At 40.6% G+C, this 14,913-nt stretch overlaps 1 protein-coding gene across 1 annotated transcript in view; it reads left to right on the top strand.

Annotated features, from left to right (window-relative positions):
• Positions 1-14,913, top strand: part of BMERB1 (bMERB domain containing 1) — a 92,294-nt gene that overhangs the window by 36,120 nt on the left and 41,261 nt on the right. Inside the window, exon 2 of the mRNA XM_034784559.1 lies at positions 3,879-4,002. Within this exon, the coding sequence (XP_034640450.1) occupies positions 3,879-4,002 (124 nt within the window). The remainder of the gene's footprint in view (positions 1-3,878; positions 4,003-14,913) is intronic.

Below are 14,913 nucleotides of genomic sequence, written 5' to 3'. Positions count from 1 at the left end.
TGAAGTGGAAAATACAGTAAGCAGGTATAAATATACAGCACATGAAAAGATGGGAGTTGCCTTACCAAGTGGGGGATCAGTGCTAATGAGGCCGATTCAATTAGGGTGGATGGCCCATTCCCAACAGTTGACAAGAAGGGGTGAATATCAACAGAGGGAAAATTTATTTTTTGTAGTAACCCTGCCACTCCCAGTCTTTATTCAGGCCTAATTTGATGGCGTCAAGTTTGCAAATTAATTCCAGTTCTGCAGTTTCTCACTGAAGTCTGCTTTTGAAGTTTTTTTTTGTTCGTTGTTGTTGTTGTTGTTGAAGAATGGCTACTTTTTAGTCTGTTATTAAGTGTCCAGGGAGACTGAAGTGCTCTCCTACTGGTTTTTGAATGTTACAGTTCTTGATGTCTGATCTGTGTCCATTTATTCTTTTGTGTAGAGACTGTCCAGTTTGGCTACTGTACATGGCTGGCACATGATGGTATATATTACATTGTTAGATGTGAATGGGCCACATCCACCATGACTGAATTGGCCTCGTTAGCACTACAAAAAGTAATTTTCCTTCTGTTGATATTCACTCCTTCTTGTCAATTGTTGGGAATGGGCCATCCACTCTAATTGAATTGGCCTCATTAGCACTGACCCCCCACTTGGTAAGGCAACTCTCATCTTTTCATGTGCTGTATATGTATTTTCCACTCCATGCATCTGATGAAGTGGGTTATAGCCCATGAAAGCTTATGCCCAAATAAATTTGTTAGTCTCTAAGGTGCCACAAGGACTCCTTGTTGTTTTTACTGATACAGACTAACATGGCTACCCCTCTGAAACCTTCCACTGGATATTATATGTAATTCTGCCCATTGGTCTTGTGGTAGCACAAAGTGGCACATGTATTGGATTGAAGTTCGGAACTATAGTGGTCCCTTGATCCCAGACAGGCCAGGGCTGGAAGGACTTTGCAATAGGGACTAAGCCAGAATTTCCAGAAGGGTTGGAGTTCAGCTCTCATTTAGGCACCAAAATAAGTGACTGGATTTTCAGAAGAGCTTTTTGGAAAATCTAGCCACAAGTTTCACAATGCAGAGAATCATATAAATCATAGAAATAGGTCATTTCCAGCTCCTATTAGAACATCTAGATCATGCCCATGCCTATGGAAGAGATTCTAACAATGTTCTAACTGAAAAAAAATCTTCATTTTGCAGAGGAAGCAGGTTGTGGTCATAGTCTGCTCCCTTTCCTTTAGCCTGCCACCCATTAGAACTGCAAAGCTTCAGCCCCAGGGACCTTCATCAGAGGGGCTTCTGTGGTGTCGGGGGAAGCATGTTATAGAGGGATGGTTCCCTCATGCACATTTTTTGACCTGTTTTGCTGCCCTTTGCAGTGTATAGCAGAGGGAAGGATGTGTCTAAGTGTTTCTCCTTCACTTTGAATATCTGCTTATCAGATTATTTTCACCCAGATGGATAACTGTTTTCTAAGATGAATCCCATTTTGTTGCCTCATGCCCATATTTCTCACCTCTCAAAATTCCTAAGTATTATTTCTGTTATTTTAAGGCCTCTGTTTAATAGTATATATACTTTTCATTAATGTGCTGCTCACTCCACTGGTCACTAATAATAATATTCAGTAAGATGGGACCTAATACTGATACCAGCTAGAAACCTCTCCTAAATGAAATACATCATCATCATCTATAATTTTCTCCTTATTTAGGCCCTTTAGGTTGTTTCCAGTCCATGAGACAGAATCAAGTCAGTTTGGCTTAATGCTGATAATAAAATTTTTAATTTCCAAATATACTTTATAACATTCCTTCATCTATCAGTTTTGTAATTTTATTAAAAAAGCTATCAATTTTTGTTCTTTATAAATCTGTGCTACTTTTGCTCATGGTTCTGTTATCTTCTAGCCATTTAGTGATTTTACTTTTCTTTTCATATTTGCTCCATTGTTTTACTAGGAACTGAAATTGCCAGTCTATAGTTGCCAGGGTAACTCTTCTTTCCTTTTTTGAAGATTGAGTCTATATTTGCTTTTTTCAGTCCTCTGGTATTTTCCCAATTCTCGACTTTCCAAGAATAGGTATTGGTGAGTTAGCTAATACAGAAGCCATGTTGATTGCAGGTATTCTGAGGAAAACCAGATCTGGATGTCTTCCTCTGTGTTAATAATAATAATAATAATAATAATAATAATGTCTATTTTTTATACAGCACTTTCCATCATTAGATCTCAAAGCACTTCACAATCTTCTTAATGTTCTTCTCACAACACCCCGGTGAGATAGTAAAGTATTTCCCCCCAATTTAATGAATGGGGCACGGAGAGGCTAAGTGACTTGCCCAAGGTCTCACAAGAAGGCCATGGCAGAGCAGGGAACTGAACCCATGCCAATGCCCTAACTACTAGATGGTCACTGTAATATGAGACCTTAAGAGCAGTTGGGTAGAGTAAAAAGGAGTATATAAGGAGATTGATAGTGCTTGAAGATGGATAACGCCACAGAGGGGACTGTAGCTTTATTCATATTCCAAGTCTTCTTTGTAAGAAGTTATGTTCAGCTGCCTGGGCCTGGTCTTTATGGTGGTAATTTCAGAATTTGTTTCCTTGTAATTGGCTAGAGCTGCATTCTCCTAATTCAGAAATGCAGCTAATGCTATCATTTCATTTGTGTCCTGTACATATGGGTGTTCAAATGTAGCTAGTGAGTTTGGGTGTCTCAGTTTTTGTTATTTAATCTGAGACTAAAGGGGCCTGATTTTCAGAGGGCAAGTGCTCAGCACTGTCTGAAAACCAAGCCTCTTTAAGTTGCTTCCCAAAAACTAAAGCACCCCAAAATCATTAGTCACGTTTGAAAATTTTGGCTAAGATAAATAAATGTGATAAAACATCAGTATAAGGTTTCCGGAGGCCAGACTCCTGCTTCCCAAAGCAACTCTCTGTAGACTGATAGTACCTACTTCTACCAATAGGGAAGAGAGAACATGTCAATTACACAAAAATAATAATAAAAGGGGCTTGATCCTGCCAGCTGCTGAACACCTCGTACAAAGTACTGTGTATCCTCCACTCCACCTGATTTCAATGGAAATCATGATTACTAGCATTTCTCTGGGCTGCCCTTTTAACTGCTTGTCTCATTTAAATCAATGGAGTGCCAGGAAGAATCATAGGAATTAGATAGATAGAAAATTCTTATTAGTTCATTTTGTCCATATCTCTTCCAATGCAGGATTGTTCACAATAGTGAATTGTTGTAGCTGGTAAGTTTTGTAGCAGTTATATTGCTATATTTTAAAAGGCTGTAGTGATGTAAAATAAGACACAGCAGCTCTCACTGTACACTGGGTTACCATAGGTTAGGCTTTCTTATGAGTTGTAATATATTCTGACCAGGGCTGGCTCCAGGGCTTTTACCGCCCCAACCGGCGCAAAAAAAAAAAAAAAAAAAAAAAGCCGCGATCGTGATCTGCGGCGGCAATTCGGCGGGAGGTCTTTGGCTCTGAGCGGGAGTGAGGGACCGTCCGCCGAATTGCCGCCGAATAGTTGGACCTGCCACCCCTGTCCGGAGTGGCCGCCCCAAGCACCTGCTTGGCAAGCTGGTGCCTGGAGCCAGCCCTGATTCTGAAACACACGTCAAATCGTATTAGAGATTTATAGGAATCCTTTTATTTTTAAATGATTAAAAATCATTGAAAGTACCCAGCAAAACAAGAAAGGACCAGTCCACCTACCATCCAGCTACTATGTTCCTTGCTACCCATATTAATTGCACCATGGCCTGGCACCTCTGTGATTAAGTTGCATTCTTTAAAGATCCTGCTAAGTCAGTTTGACCATCCTCATTCATTTCCTGTCTTCCTTCACACACATAGATCAACTTGACATCATCTCAATGGCTGAAACAACAATGATGCCTGAGGAAATTGAATTGGAGATGGCAAAGATCCAGAGGCTTCGGGAAGTCTTAGTCAGAAGAGAATCAGAGCTCAGGTTTATGTAAGTACCAACTCTTCTGGGAAAATGCTAAGCAAAACTAATCAACATAGGAGTTTAGGTTTTTTTTTTATTCATTTGACACTTTATAAAAAGATGAAGAGTGCCCATTTTAGCTGAATGTTTGCAAAATGCCACTGGGAAATGATTTCTGTAGTTGCAAAGGAAGTTAAATTTTTTATCCAACATGTTTTACAGAATTTACAAAGAGGATCTATTGATTACAAAAGGAAACATTGGAGAAATGCTTCTGGCAGAGTATGTTTTCACACCAGAGCTCATATCCTATGTGGGCATGAAGAAACAACAACTAAATTCTACTCAAGTCTCATTGAAGTTAGTGGGATCTGCACATGAATACCCGAGGGAAGAATTTAGCACTACTCATATAGGGTCAGATCCTCTGCTGGTGTAAATTAGTGATTACATTGATTTATACCACTTGAGAATCTGGCCCTTTTCTCTTCCCACCTACGCACCCATTTTAAAGGATAAATATAGAGCCTGATCCTTTAACTCTTACTCATGGGAGTAGTCCCATTGGCTTCAATGCTCCCTTACTTTCCTCTTCGATTCACTTGTGTGAATAAAGCGGGGTTGGCCTCCTATTTTTTTACAACAAATCATGCAAACGTTTTTTTTATCCAGGTCTGGAAATTGCACTGTATTAGTGAATTTCAGACCAGAGCAAATGTACAGCCATAGCTTACATCCTTTTGAAATAATAGCTTTCTGACAGACTCTTTGTAATACTGACTGGAGTGATACTGCTAAAATAAACAAGAACAAGATTGGTTTTGTCACACCTGCTTCTAGGTAATCAAGTAAATACTTGGCTATCAGCTTCTATATAGATAGTCAGGTCAGGCAAAAGCGTTGCCAGAGACTCCTGTATTTCCCTTGAAATTTTCTATATCAAACAGTGCAAAGGGATTGAAATAAATTCTCCTAGTGAAAGTACAACAGTAGCTGTCTGTCTGTCATACTTTACTATATTCTTTCTCTTCACTTAGTCTATTTTTTCCTCATTTCCAGTCTCCCTTTTTCATTTCCCCAGTGCTCATGCTCATAGCTGTTCTCAACGCTCCTTTTCTCCTGTTAGGGGCAGAGTCAGCAGATTAACATGGAGGATTTGACAGTCAGACTGTTGAAAAGGGAACTTTGCCAAAACTGGCACCAACTACAGTGCTTTCCCAGTGTTATCCATAATCTGAATACACTCTGCTTAATACCCAGGAGCAGGCAGCAGCTGTCCACCTGCTGAAGTAGGACAGCTTCTCTGAGCACATACCATCTGTGCTGTTCTACATTGACTTTGGGATGCAATTCAAAATGTGGATGACGATTGATAACTTTTAAAGGCCTGAATGGTCTGGAATCTGGCTGTCTTGCAGGCTGCCCCTTGCTCTATTTCCCGCTACAGCAGATAAGAGCATCTAGAATACTCTTGCTATTGGTTCACGAGGTGAGACTCTGAGGCTGGCTGCAGTGACTTCTCTCCAACAAGGGCCTCCAGCATTGGAAATTGCTTCCCTTCACAGTCCCTAAGCACCCAAGACCAGTGAACTGCTGTGACTAAGACTAGTAGACATGCTGCAACATGTCTATTTGGTTTATTTCTTCTGATTTTTAAAATTCTTCTATTTTATTCCTGAAAAATGAGAGGAATATTGCCAATGTTTCCATAAGCCAGATTAGCAGGCATTCTTTACTGCCACTCATTATGGATAGCTCATGTAAGTTGTGGTGGGTTTTAATTTTATAACACAAACCCTGCTTCCCCTCAAGCTAATGATACAACTTCCGTTAACTTCAGTGGGTCCAGGGCTAAGCATTTTACAGCTGCTCAAGCCATACATGGTTTATAAATGAACCTATAAAAATAAAAGGTAGGTACTTTCATTTATGGATGAGTTTATTACTTTCAGTTCTTTCCTGAAGTAAAGGAATTGTAGATGTCCTGAGACTAGTGATCTGTAGATAGTTAAGGCATTTCAGTAGCGGCATTCTCTTGCCAGGACTTGGGCTCTTTTGAAAGATTTGTATAGTCCGCTATATGGGCTGAACACAGCAAAGGGCTGAATTGATTCGGCCAGACTTTGAACATGTGATAGCTGAGAAACTAGCTATGCCATATCTAGTGCTCAGTCCACTAAGTCTTCTCCGGCTTGGATGAGAACTCCAGTCTCTAATTAGTTCTGCTGCTGCTTTAGATTTCAGTTAATGGCATGATCAAAGCAAGCCAAAGAGTATATGGTGATGGAGCCCAGAGTGTGGAAGTGTGCGGGAGTAGGACAGAGTTTAGTAAGTGTGATTGCATTCCTTATAATTAACCAAGATGCTAAAAGACTTTCTGGTATTGGAATATTGGACCCTTTTTTGAATTCATACAATAGTGAAAACAAAATGATGCCCTTATTCCAGATCAACTAACTGATCTTGCCACAAGCAGACTAGTTATTTTTTTCCTGTTACTTTTTCCTTTAGGCATGACTTTCCTTCCCACTGCCACTCTGTGATGTTGCTCTTTTGTGTCCTGCAATGCCAGCCAAGGCAATGAAGTCTCACATTTACTATGTATTACTGCCTCTGCTTAAGAAAAAAGAAAATAAGTGGGGCTGGCTCAGATGCTGAATATGCCATAAACCATCAGCACAGTGGTGGTGCCGCTTCCCACCTTATAACTTTTAGCCCAGTGCTTAGTGCACTCACCTGGGCTCAATTTCCCCCTCTGCCAGAGGGTGAAAAAGGATTTGAACAGGGGTCTCCGGGGAGTGATTTAACCACTAAGATAGGGGATATTGTGATGTGTAGTGTTCTCCTCTCTTGTTTATTCTTGCCTAAGTTTGGATAAATAATTAAAGAGTCATTAGGCCAGAGAGAATCAGACTGAGAATAACTCTATAGCTTAGTGGTTAGGGCACACACCTGGAAGACCCCAGCATCCAGTCTCCCTGCTCCAATGACTAATTATTTATACAAAGTGGAACAACTTCAACAGGCGAGACTGAGGGAGCCCAACATCAGAATATCCCAGAGCTCAGTGATTAGAGCACTTAGCTGACAGACCCCTGTTCAAATCCTTTCTCTCCCTTGCTGAACTGGGGTCTCCTACAACCCAGGTAAGTGTTCTAACTAGGAGGCTAAAAGTTATACGGTGGCATCTCCTCCTCCAGCCAGCTTTTGAGTGGGTCCTCATCCAGTACGTGGCCTCTGAGCGCACCTACCAAATTGGGTCCTGTATGCAAGTGAGATGGATGAATCCCTACCTTCCCCCACTTTGTGGATCACTCTGGCAGAAGACAGGTGTTCAGATGCATAGAGTGAGGCAGCAGAAATTTAGGTGTCAGGGAACTTTAATTGCAAAAACGTAGGCACTGAGTGTGTTTAGGGACCTATAGGGTTAGGCAGCAGCTGAGAGAGTTTTGTGGGTCGCAGTGGAGCCTAAAATTGTGACTTAGGTGCCTAAGTACCTTTGTGGATCTGTGCCATGATGCCTAAAGTTAGGCATCTAAATAATTGGCCTGATTTTCAGCCCTATAGCTCCGACTGAAGTCAATAAGAGTTGTGGGTCCTGAGTAGCTCTAAAAAAAAATTCAGACCACTTTCTGAGGTGTTTAAATAATGATTTAGGTGCCTAACTTCAGGCACTAAAGTTTTAAAGTGCAGGTTTAAGTGTTTTGCTCAAGGTCACAGAGGAAGTCAGTGTCGGAATGAGATTGAGGACTCAGAAATTCCTGTCCCCAAATCCTGTGCTCAGATCATTCCATTCTCCAAGAACCATTAAAGATAAGGGCAACCATGGACTGAATTTTAACCTTTGGGGCTTCCATCATTTACAAGTAGGATTTTCAAAAGCACTCACAATAAACCTAACTCTATAATATCTTTTCAAAGCCAATTGTAAAATTCCCATTTATTTCAAGGGACAAAGAGTGAGGTCATTGTTGAGTGGTTTTGAAAATCCCAACTATACTTTTACAACTGTGGTCTAAAACACTCATTTTCAGCAGTTTTGTTTTGTTTTGTTTTCATTTAACTACAGAATAGTATCCCCAGTTCTCTGAGAGGAATCTAGGGAGTTAGAACAACTTTATAAATTATATTTTATTATGATTTCAAAGTCCATAAAACTACAGATAGTAATCGAAAGAAAGAAAGTCATGAAATGTACTGCTAGGCATCTATTAAGTAACAAACAAAATGAAAATGTCACTGCAGAAAGTATATCTATTTAAACACTTTAGATTAATTTTTCTTCCTTTAATTCCAAATCTATAACAGGCCACTATTTTCTAAAAGAATTACTTTTGCCAGATACATCAATTTTACCATTATTGCATCACTGGCGTTAGAAAGGTCTCTCCATTTTATAACTTAGTCCCTGGTATTTAATTATTTAATTAAACTATCATTTACACAGATAGTTAAGTGTAATTAGACACATTTTGTAGTTTTGTTTTTAAAAAGCTGTCTTTGATACTTTTAGAATTTGATCCTGAGCTTTCAGAACCACTGACTCCTGAGAGAATCAGCAGCAAACACGTTTAATCATAGAACGTTGACTTGGCTCTTGGCAAGCTTATGGTCACTGGAGACAAAGCAAATTAAAAGAGGCTTTTCCATTTCAATATATAAAGCATCTAAAATAAAACCTATTCCCAGAAACCTGCTGCTCAGTCCCATCCCACTTCACCAAAGGTTGCAAAAATGGACAGTTCCCAGTGGAATAATGGGGCTGGAGCATTTGTCTGCATTGGTTTTCTGTTAAATGTTATCAAGTGTTGTTCCAGGAATTTCCCCATTGCCTGATGGTCTCTGCACACAAGCAGGGCAACAAATCTCAGGTGAAATGCATCTTTGCTCGTTGGGTAGGACTGGCTGAGATAGGAGTTTCATAGGGTATCACATAAGATTGTCAGGGGTTTAACCAACAGTTAGTTCCATATGTAGGGTTATAATTACACGTGTTCTTGAATCCATAGGACACTGAGGACATCACTTATGCTCCATGTCCTGTACTGCCATGGTACCTGCCTATCTGCATTACCTACCCTGGCCTAATCTAACTCCCACCAGGAGCTCTGCTTCCATCTCCATTCTCATTCCTTCCCTGAAGCACATGAACCATCCCCTCTTCCTCAGCCAACCCATCAAGCATCAAAACATCACAATGATTTTAGGGAAATGAGAGCTACAGGCTTCCTGCTTGCCATTCAGCACCACCAGCGCTGCTTCCCAGCTGTTCCATGCTGCCAGCTCTTCCTCATCCATGCCCTGTTCTTCCAATATGACCACATCCCCTAGTGCAGTGGTTCTCAAACTTGTGTACTGGTGACCCCTTTCATACAGCAAGTCTTTGAGTATGACACCCCACCCTTATAAATTAAAGATACTTTTTTTATATTTAACACTATTATAAATGCTGGCGGTGAAGCAGGATTTGGGGTGGAGGCTGACAGCTCACGACCCCTCACATAATAACCTCATGACCCCCTGTCTGAGAATCCCTGCCCTAGTGTGCCTGGGGATCTGATGGAAGGATTTTAGCCTAGCTTAATTACAGATCAGTTATTGTATCAAAAACCTACCCTTTGATGATGTATTTTAGGAGCTTTTATCTCACTGCTTTTTCTACTCATACTGGAGTGTGAATAAAAATAGAGGACCAGATCCCCAGTTGGTGTAAATCAGAGTAGCTCTGGCTCCACTGAAGTCAGTGGAGGGGTACAGATTTACAGCAGATGAGAACCTAACCCAGAGATTTCGAACTGAAATGATATGATGTTACTTTCCTTGGGAGGTTGTGCTCTAACAAGCTCAGCAAAGGGTTAGTGGAGCGATAATAAAATTCACTTATACTGGAGGCTTGAAATGGCTTAGCAATAATATGTGCATTGCCTTTGATAGTCACAACATTTACTGCAGCACATATTTTAGCCAATGAAATATGTGCTTCCATGAACAAAGGACATTTGGTGAAGAGAAATTCTCCAGGTTAACATAGTTTCTAATACAAAAATAACTAGCGAGGTCTGGCTGCTCAGCAGTCAATTAGCATTTCCCAACTCTCTTGTCTTCTGTGTATAAACCAGCAAGAAATTATCCACTGGTATGTGATTTGATGGATAATGTAATGTTCCTTCAGGCAGTTCCTTGTTTATGATCTATGTATCACGCATCTCCTACTTTTCTCTTCTCCCCTGCACACAGCATGAGGTGCAGTTGAAGACTGTCCTGCCTTTATTGTGGTTTAGAGACAGATCTGCTTGTCTGGGAAGTTAAGGTGTATGAGTCCAACTCTAGTTATTATAGTTGGTGCTGTACTGCACCATGCTGAAGATAATTAACTACTTCTAGATCCTTCTCTGCCTTGAACAAAATGACATGAATGGCTAATGAATCTTGTAGGAAAACCTTCACTAAGGATAAAATGAAATCTGTTGCTTCTGTGTCACTAGGCAAATGCCAGCATGTTACATTACAGCATTCAGATTGGTAACACTCCAGTATTTAAATAGGACCTTTACTGAACAGATCACCACCATCAGGAGCTTTGTAAAAGTCATCCCAATGGGGGAGGGGGGTCCTGAGGAGGACAGTACAGGCGGCTGATGAGATAAAAGCCATACACTTAAACGTCCTCATTTTTTAAGGCTAATTTTAAAGCACTTGATGATGGCAAGGGAATACAGAGACAGACCCTAAGACTGAGCTCAGAAATAAAGGAATGTAGTAATATCTGACTAAATATTCAGCACTACACTTTAACTTCCCTGAAGGAGTATATATGTATGTTCTATATTGGACATATATCCAAGTTGCAAAGTTCAGGTGAAGTCAGGTCTTTGGTTTTGGTTCAGACCCCTATACAGATATAGGGGCCCTATATCTTCAGAGGGCCCTATTTTTCTGCTTACCATGTTATGGTTATGTCTGAAGAACAAGTAGTTTCATAGTAAGAGCAACTTTTTTCAATCTTTTAATTTTTGACATTTTGATGAAATTTTGAAACAAAAAAAATGAGGACAATTTCAATGAAACTGAAGTAATTTCCTGCCCATTTTTTTGACCAGTCATAGAACTGGTTGAAATTTTTTGAATTTAAAAAAAAAAGGGGGGGGATTGGACAGGATGCCTCTGAGAACATTTGCTTTGTTTGTCTACCACCTCAGTGAATCTAGAACATCCTGAGGCATGGTGACAAACATCTGAAGACTGTCCTGATTTGGTGTGTAGATCAAGATGTCCAATGCTGCCTGCATCTCATTTTGAGAATAGCAAAGGGAGCTACATAATTGGTAGCTGCCATCAAACCCATGAGACCCAGTAAGATGATTACCTTCCAGGATGGGTAGTCTCAAATTTGCTAAACCACTTGCTCTATTTTTAGTAATCTGTCCTCTGAAAGAAAAGCTTTCCTTGCTTCTGAGTCCAGTATAGAACCTATAAAAGGAATTCTCTGATGTAGACAGATAGTTGACTTTTTTTTTTGACACTGAGATACAGACCCAGATCTGAAAAGATGGAGATTGTAAACATGATGTGGAGTGACACATCCTCACATGAAGTAGCTTTTAGCAACCAATCATCCAAATATGGGTAAACAAAACTACCCTGTTTTCTCAGATGTGTTGCTACTACAGAAAGGCAGTTTGAAAAGACTCTTTGTGCAGTTGACAGGCCAAACAGGTGCACCTTGTACTGGAAATGGTGCCCACCACCATGAAATGCAGATATTTTCAATACTGTGTGAGAGAGAGATATGAAAATAAATTTCCTTTAAATCAAGAATGGTGAACCAATCCACAGCTGAAAGCTGGGAAATTATGGAGGCTAGGGTTAGCATAGAAAACCAGAATTTCTAGATATACCTGTCCAATTTTCCTACATCTAAAATTGGACGAAGACTCCCATTTTTTTTCTGTGTCAGGCAGTACCTTGAAAAGAACTCACAGATGTTTGGGCACCTCCTTGACAGCTCCTATCTGGAGCAGCTTGTGTTCTTCTGTATAATATTGTAAGAAGGTTCCCTGAAAGGGGAAGGATAGGGAGAATTAAGAGGGGGCAGTTTTTCAAACTGACTGGCACAGCCCTTCTCTATAATTTCTAGTACCCATAAGTCCAAGGTTATCTGCCTTGTCCCCAAATAAAAGAAGAGATGGCTCCTGGCTGATTGGTCCATGACTCTTGATCCTCACATCAAATCTGGTGTTCACAGAAGATGAAGAAGAGGGAGAAGGTTTTTTCATCTTAGGTCTCCATCTGAAAGATGCTTTTTATGCTGGGTCTGGAATGAAGACGGAGATTGCTGATGCTGTTGCTGATGACTTTGATTTGAAGAAAAATAATTAGACAACTAAGGGTAATATTGCCCCTGGTATTGAAAAGAAGAAGTAGAAAGTCTCCTTCTGAGTGCGGGATAGATACCCATAGAACAAGCAATGGATCTAGTTTTCTTTAATTTTTCCAACAGTTCATCAATCTTATTGCTGCAAAGACCATCTCCTTTGAAGGGGAGATCTTCCTCCTTGACTCTAGTGTCCACAGTCAAGGAAGAGGAACGGAGCCAAGATTGCCTCCTCAAGGTAACTGAGAATGCCAATGCTCTGGCGGAAGAGTCTGAAGCATCAAATGATGGTCTGAGAACATGCTTTGCCATATGCTGTTGTTCTGTCAAAATAGCATTAGCCAGTCTTCTTTTATCCCCTGGCAAATCTTGGACAAATGAGCCATCCTTTCCCATAAGTGGAATTGATAACAGGCCATCATTGACTAGCCACTCCAATTCCTAGAGAAGAAGACAAGAAACTTTTCGGACAAGTGTATCAGTTTTTCTCTTCTCTCTCTCAGCAGGAGTAGAGTGAATTTGACCAGACCTAAACCTATATTGGCAGCAGCCACCATTAGTGAATTTGCACAGGCTGTGAATGAAAGTAAGAGAACCATTCATGTAGACTCTAGTACTGTTTGTTTTCTTGGAAATAGGTTGTCAGGTAGCAGGAATTGACCAAACAGTCTTCTTGACTGCAACATCCTATTCATGGAGGTAGCCACAAGAATGTCAAGTACTGGATGGGAGACTTCCTCCACAGCCACCAAAGGTAAGTTTAATGTGGCAACCATGCAATCAACAAGGTCATGCAGTTGCAAAGCATCCTCAAAACAGGAAGAAGCAAAAGTTACACCCACATGCTCGTCAGGTAACAAATGGAGATAAAAGTCAGTATCCATTTGTTCCTGGTCAAAAAGAGGAGGTGTCTCCTCATCCACCTCTTCAGAAAGTGTATCAGGTACAACCGACTGAGCTACAGATGGATCTGGAGGAACCGGATCTGAGGAGTGTTGAGCCACTGGATCCTTATTGGATAACACTACACCTCTGCGTATATAAAGGAGGATAATCCAAAAGTTGTTGTGATGGAACCCAACATGGCCATGAAGACCAGGGCTGACAGTTTCTTCAGTATGTGGGATCTGGAAATATACCTATAAGAGGAGAAGTAAAAGGATAAGGGAAGAATCAGATTTCTTGATTCTTCCTCTAACCTCCACCAAAGAATTCCTTGGATCTGTTATGGATCCACTGGAGACAGTGATGGAATCACAGAGTGAAGAGAAATAAAGGGTGAAAAATAGCTTTCTGGAGATCCCATAGGTGTCTCAGCACACTTGGAAGCAGTGAACAGTGGCTTTAAGACACCTTTCCACTTGCTCATTCCTGGACCAGAAATAAACCACAGGAAGTATAATCATGAAAAATCCAATGCTAACTCATTGACTAAATCTGAAAAGTATTTCTGTACAAAGAAACCAGCCTGCAGTTGAATATCTTCATTCTGAAGCTAGAAAAGGCAGCAATAATCCTTTACATACACATGAAGTTTATTTTAAATTTAAATAGCAGGACCAAGAAATTCAAATACTGGGTCCCAGCGAGCATCAGGAGAACTGTTACTATTACTGGAATGTGGGGAGGGAGTGCTCTATTAAAGTGTACAGATAAATGGAGAAAGGGACAGTTCCTTGGAGAGAGTCAAAATGAACAGGGCCCAATTCTCATGTATACGAAAGTAGTGATTTTCAAACTGTGGTCCGCAGACTGTCTAAGATTTCCAAAGAGGTCCACACCTCCATTCAAAAATTGTTATGGGTCTGCAAATAAAAAAAGGTTGAAAAGCACTCCACTAGTGCCTCTATAAACCAGGGATAGCTCAGTGGTTTGAGCATTGGCCTGCTAAACCCAGGGTTGTGAGTTCAATCCTTGAGGGGGCAATTTAGGGATTTGGGGCAAAAATCTGTCTGGGGATTGATCCTGCTTTGAGAAGCGGGTTGGACTAGATGACTTCCTGAGGTCCCTTCCAACCGTGATATTCTATGATTCTCTGGCAGTGTAACGAAGCCTTAGAATGGACACTTTAAGGCTTTATGCTGACAGAGCAGTGAAAAAGGCTTTAGTGTAAATGAGAGGCAGGCTGCCTTCCTAAACTGTGTCAAGAGATCTCAGGAACTGGTGCTGGTCCATGAACCGGTCATTGAGAACCACTGTTATAGAACATCAAGAAGCCTTCTAGACAGTAAAAATCTTGTCATGTCTTCCTTCATCTCTTTTACACTGTTCCATCACATCTACTTGTCTAGAATTTTAAATCTTTTAAATATTTCTGTTTGTTTTTTCTCTAAAACTCTCTCCGCTTCAACAAGCTGGAGATTTTAGGTGGGATTCTTTTGTGATCTGACCTATCTGCCCCTTTACATTTCTTTTTTTCTTTTCCCCTTTTTCTCCCCTGTATCCCAATCTCTCCTCTCCATTTCTACTAATCTTCTCTCTCTCTCCTCTCTGCCCTGGGACAAAAGTGCTGGACCTGGAGTCCTAATCACCCTTCAAATGTGGTTGGTCAGAGTTTTGCAGGG

This window comes from Trachemys scripta, chromosome 10 (assembly GCF_013100865.1).
Source record: "Trachemys scripta elegans isolate TJP31775 chromosome 10, CAS_Tse_1.0, whole genome shotgun sequence".
NCBI lineage: Eukaryota > Metazoa > Chordata > Testudines > Emydidae > Trachemys > Trachemys scripta.
The sequence above is the reverse complement of the archived record's forward strand: the minus strand, read 5'-3'. Positions and strand labels throughout refer to the sequence as shown.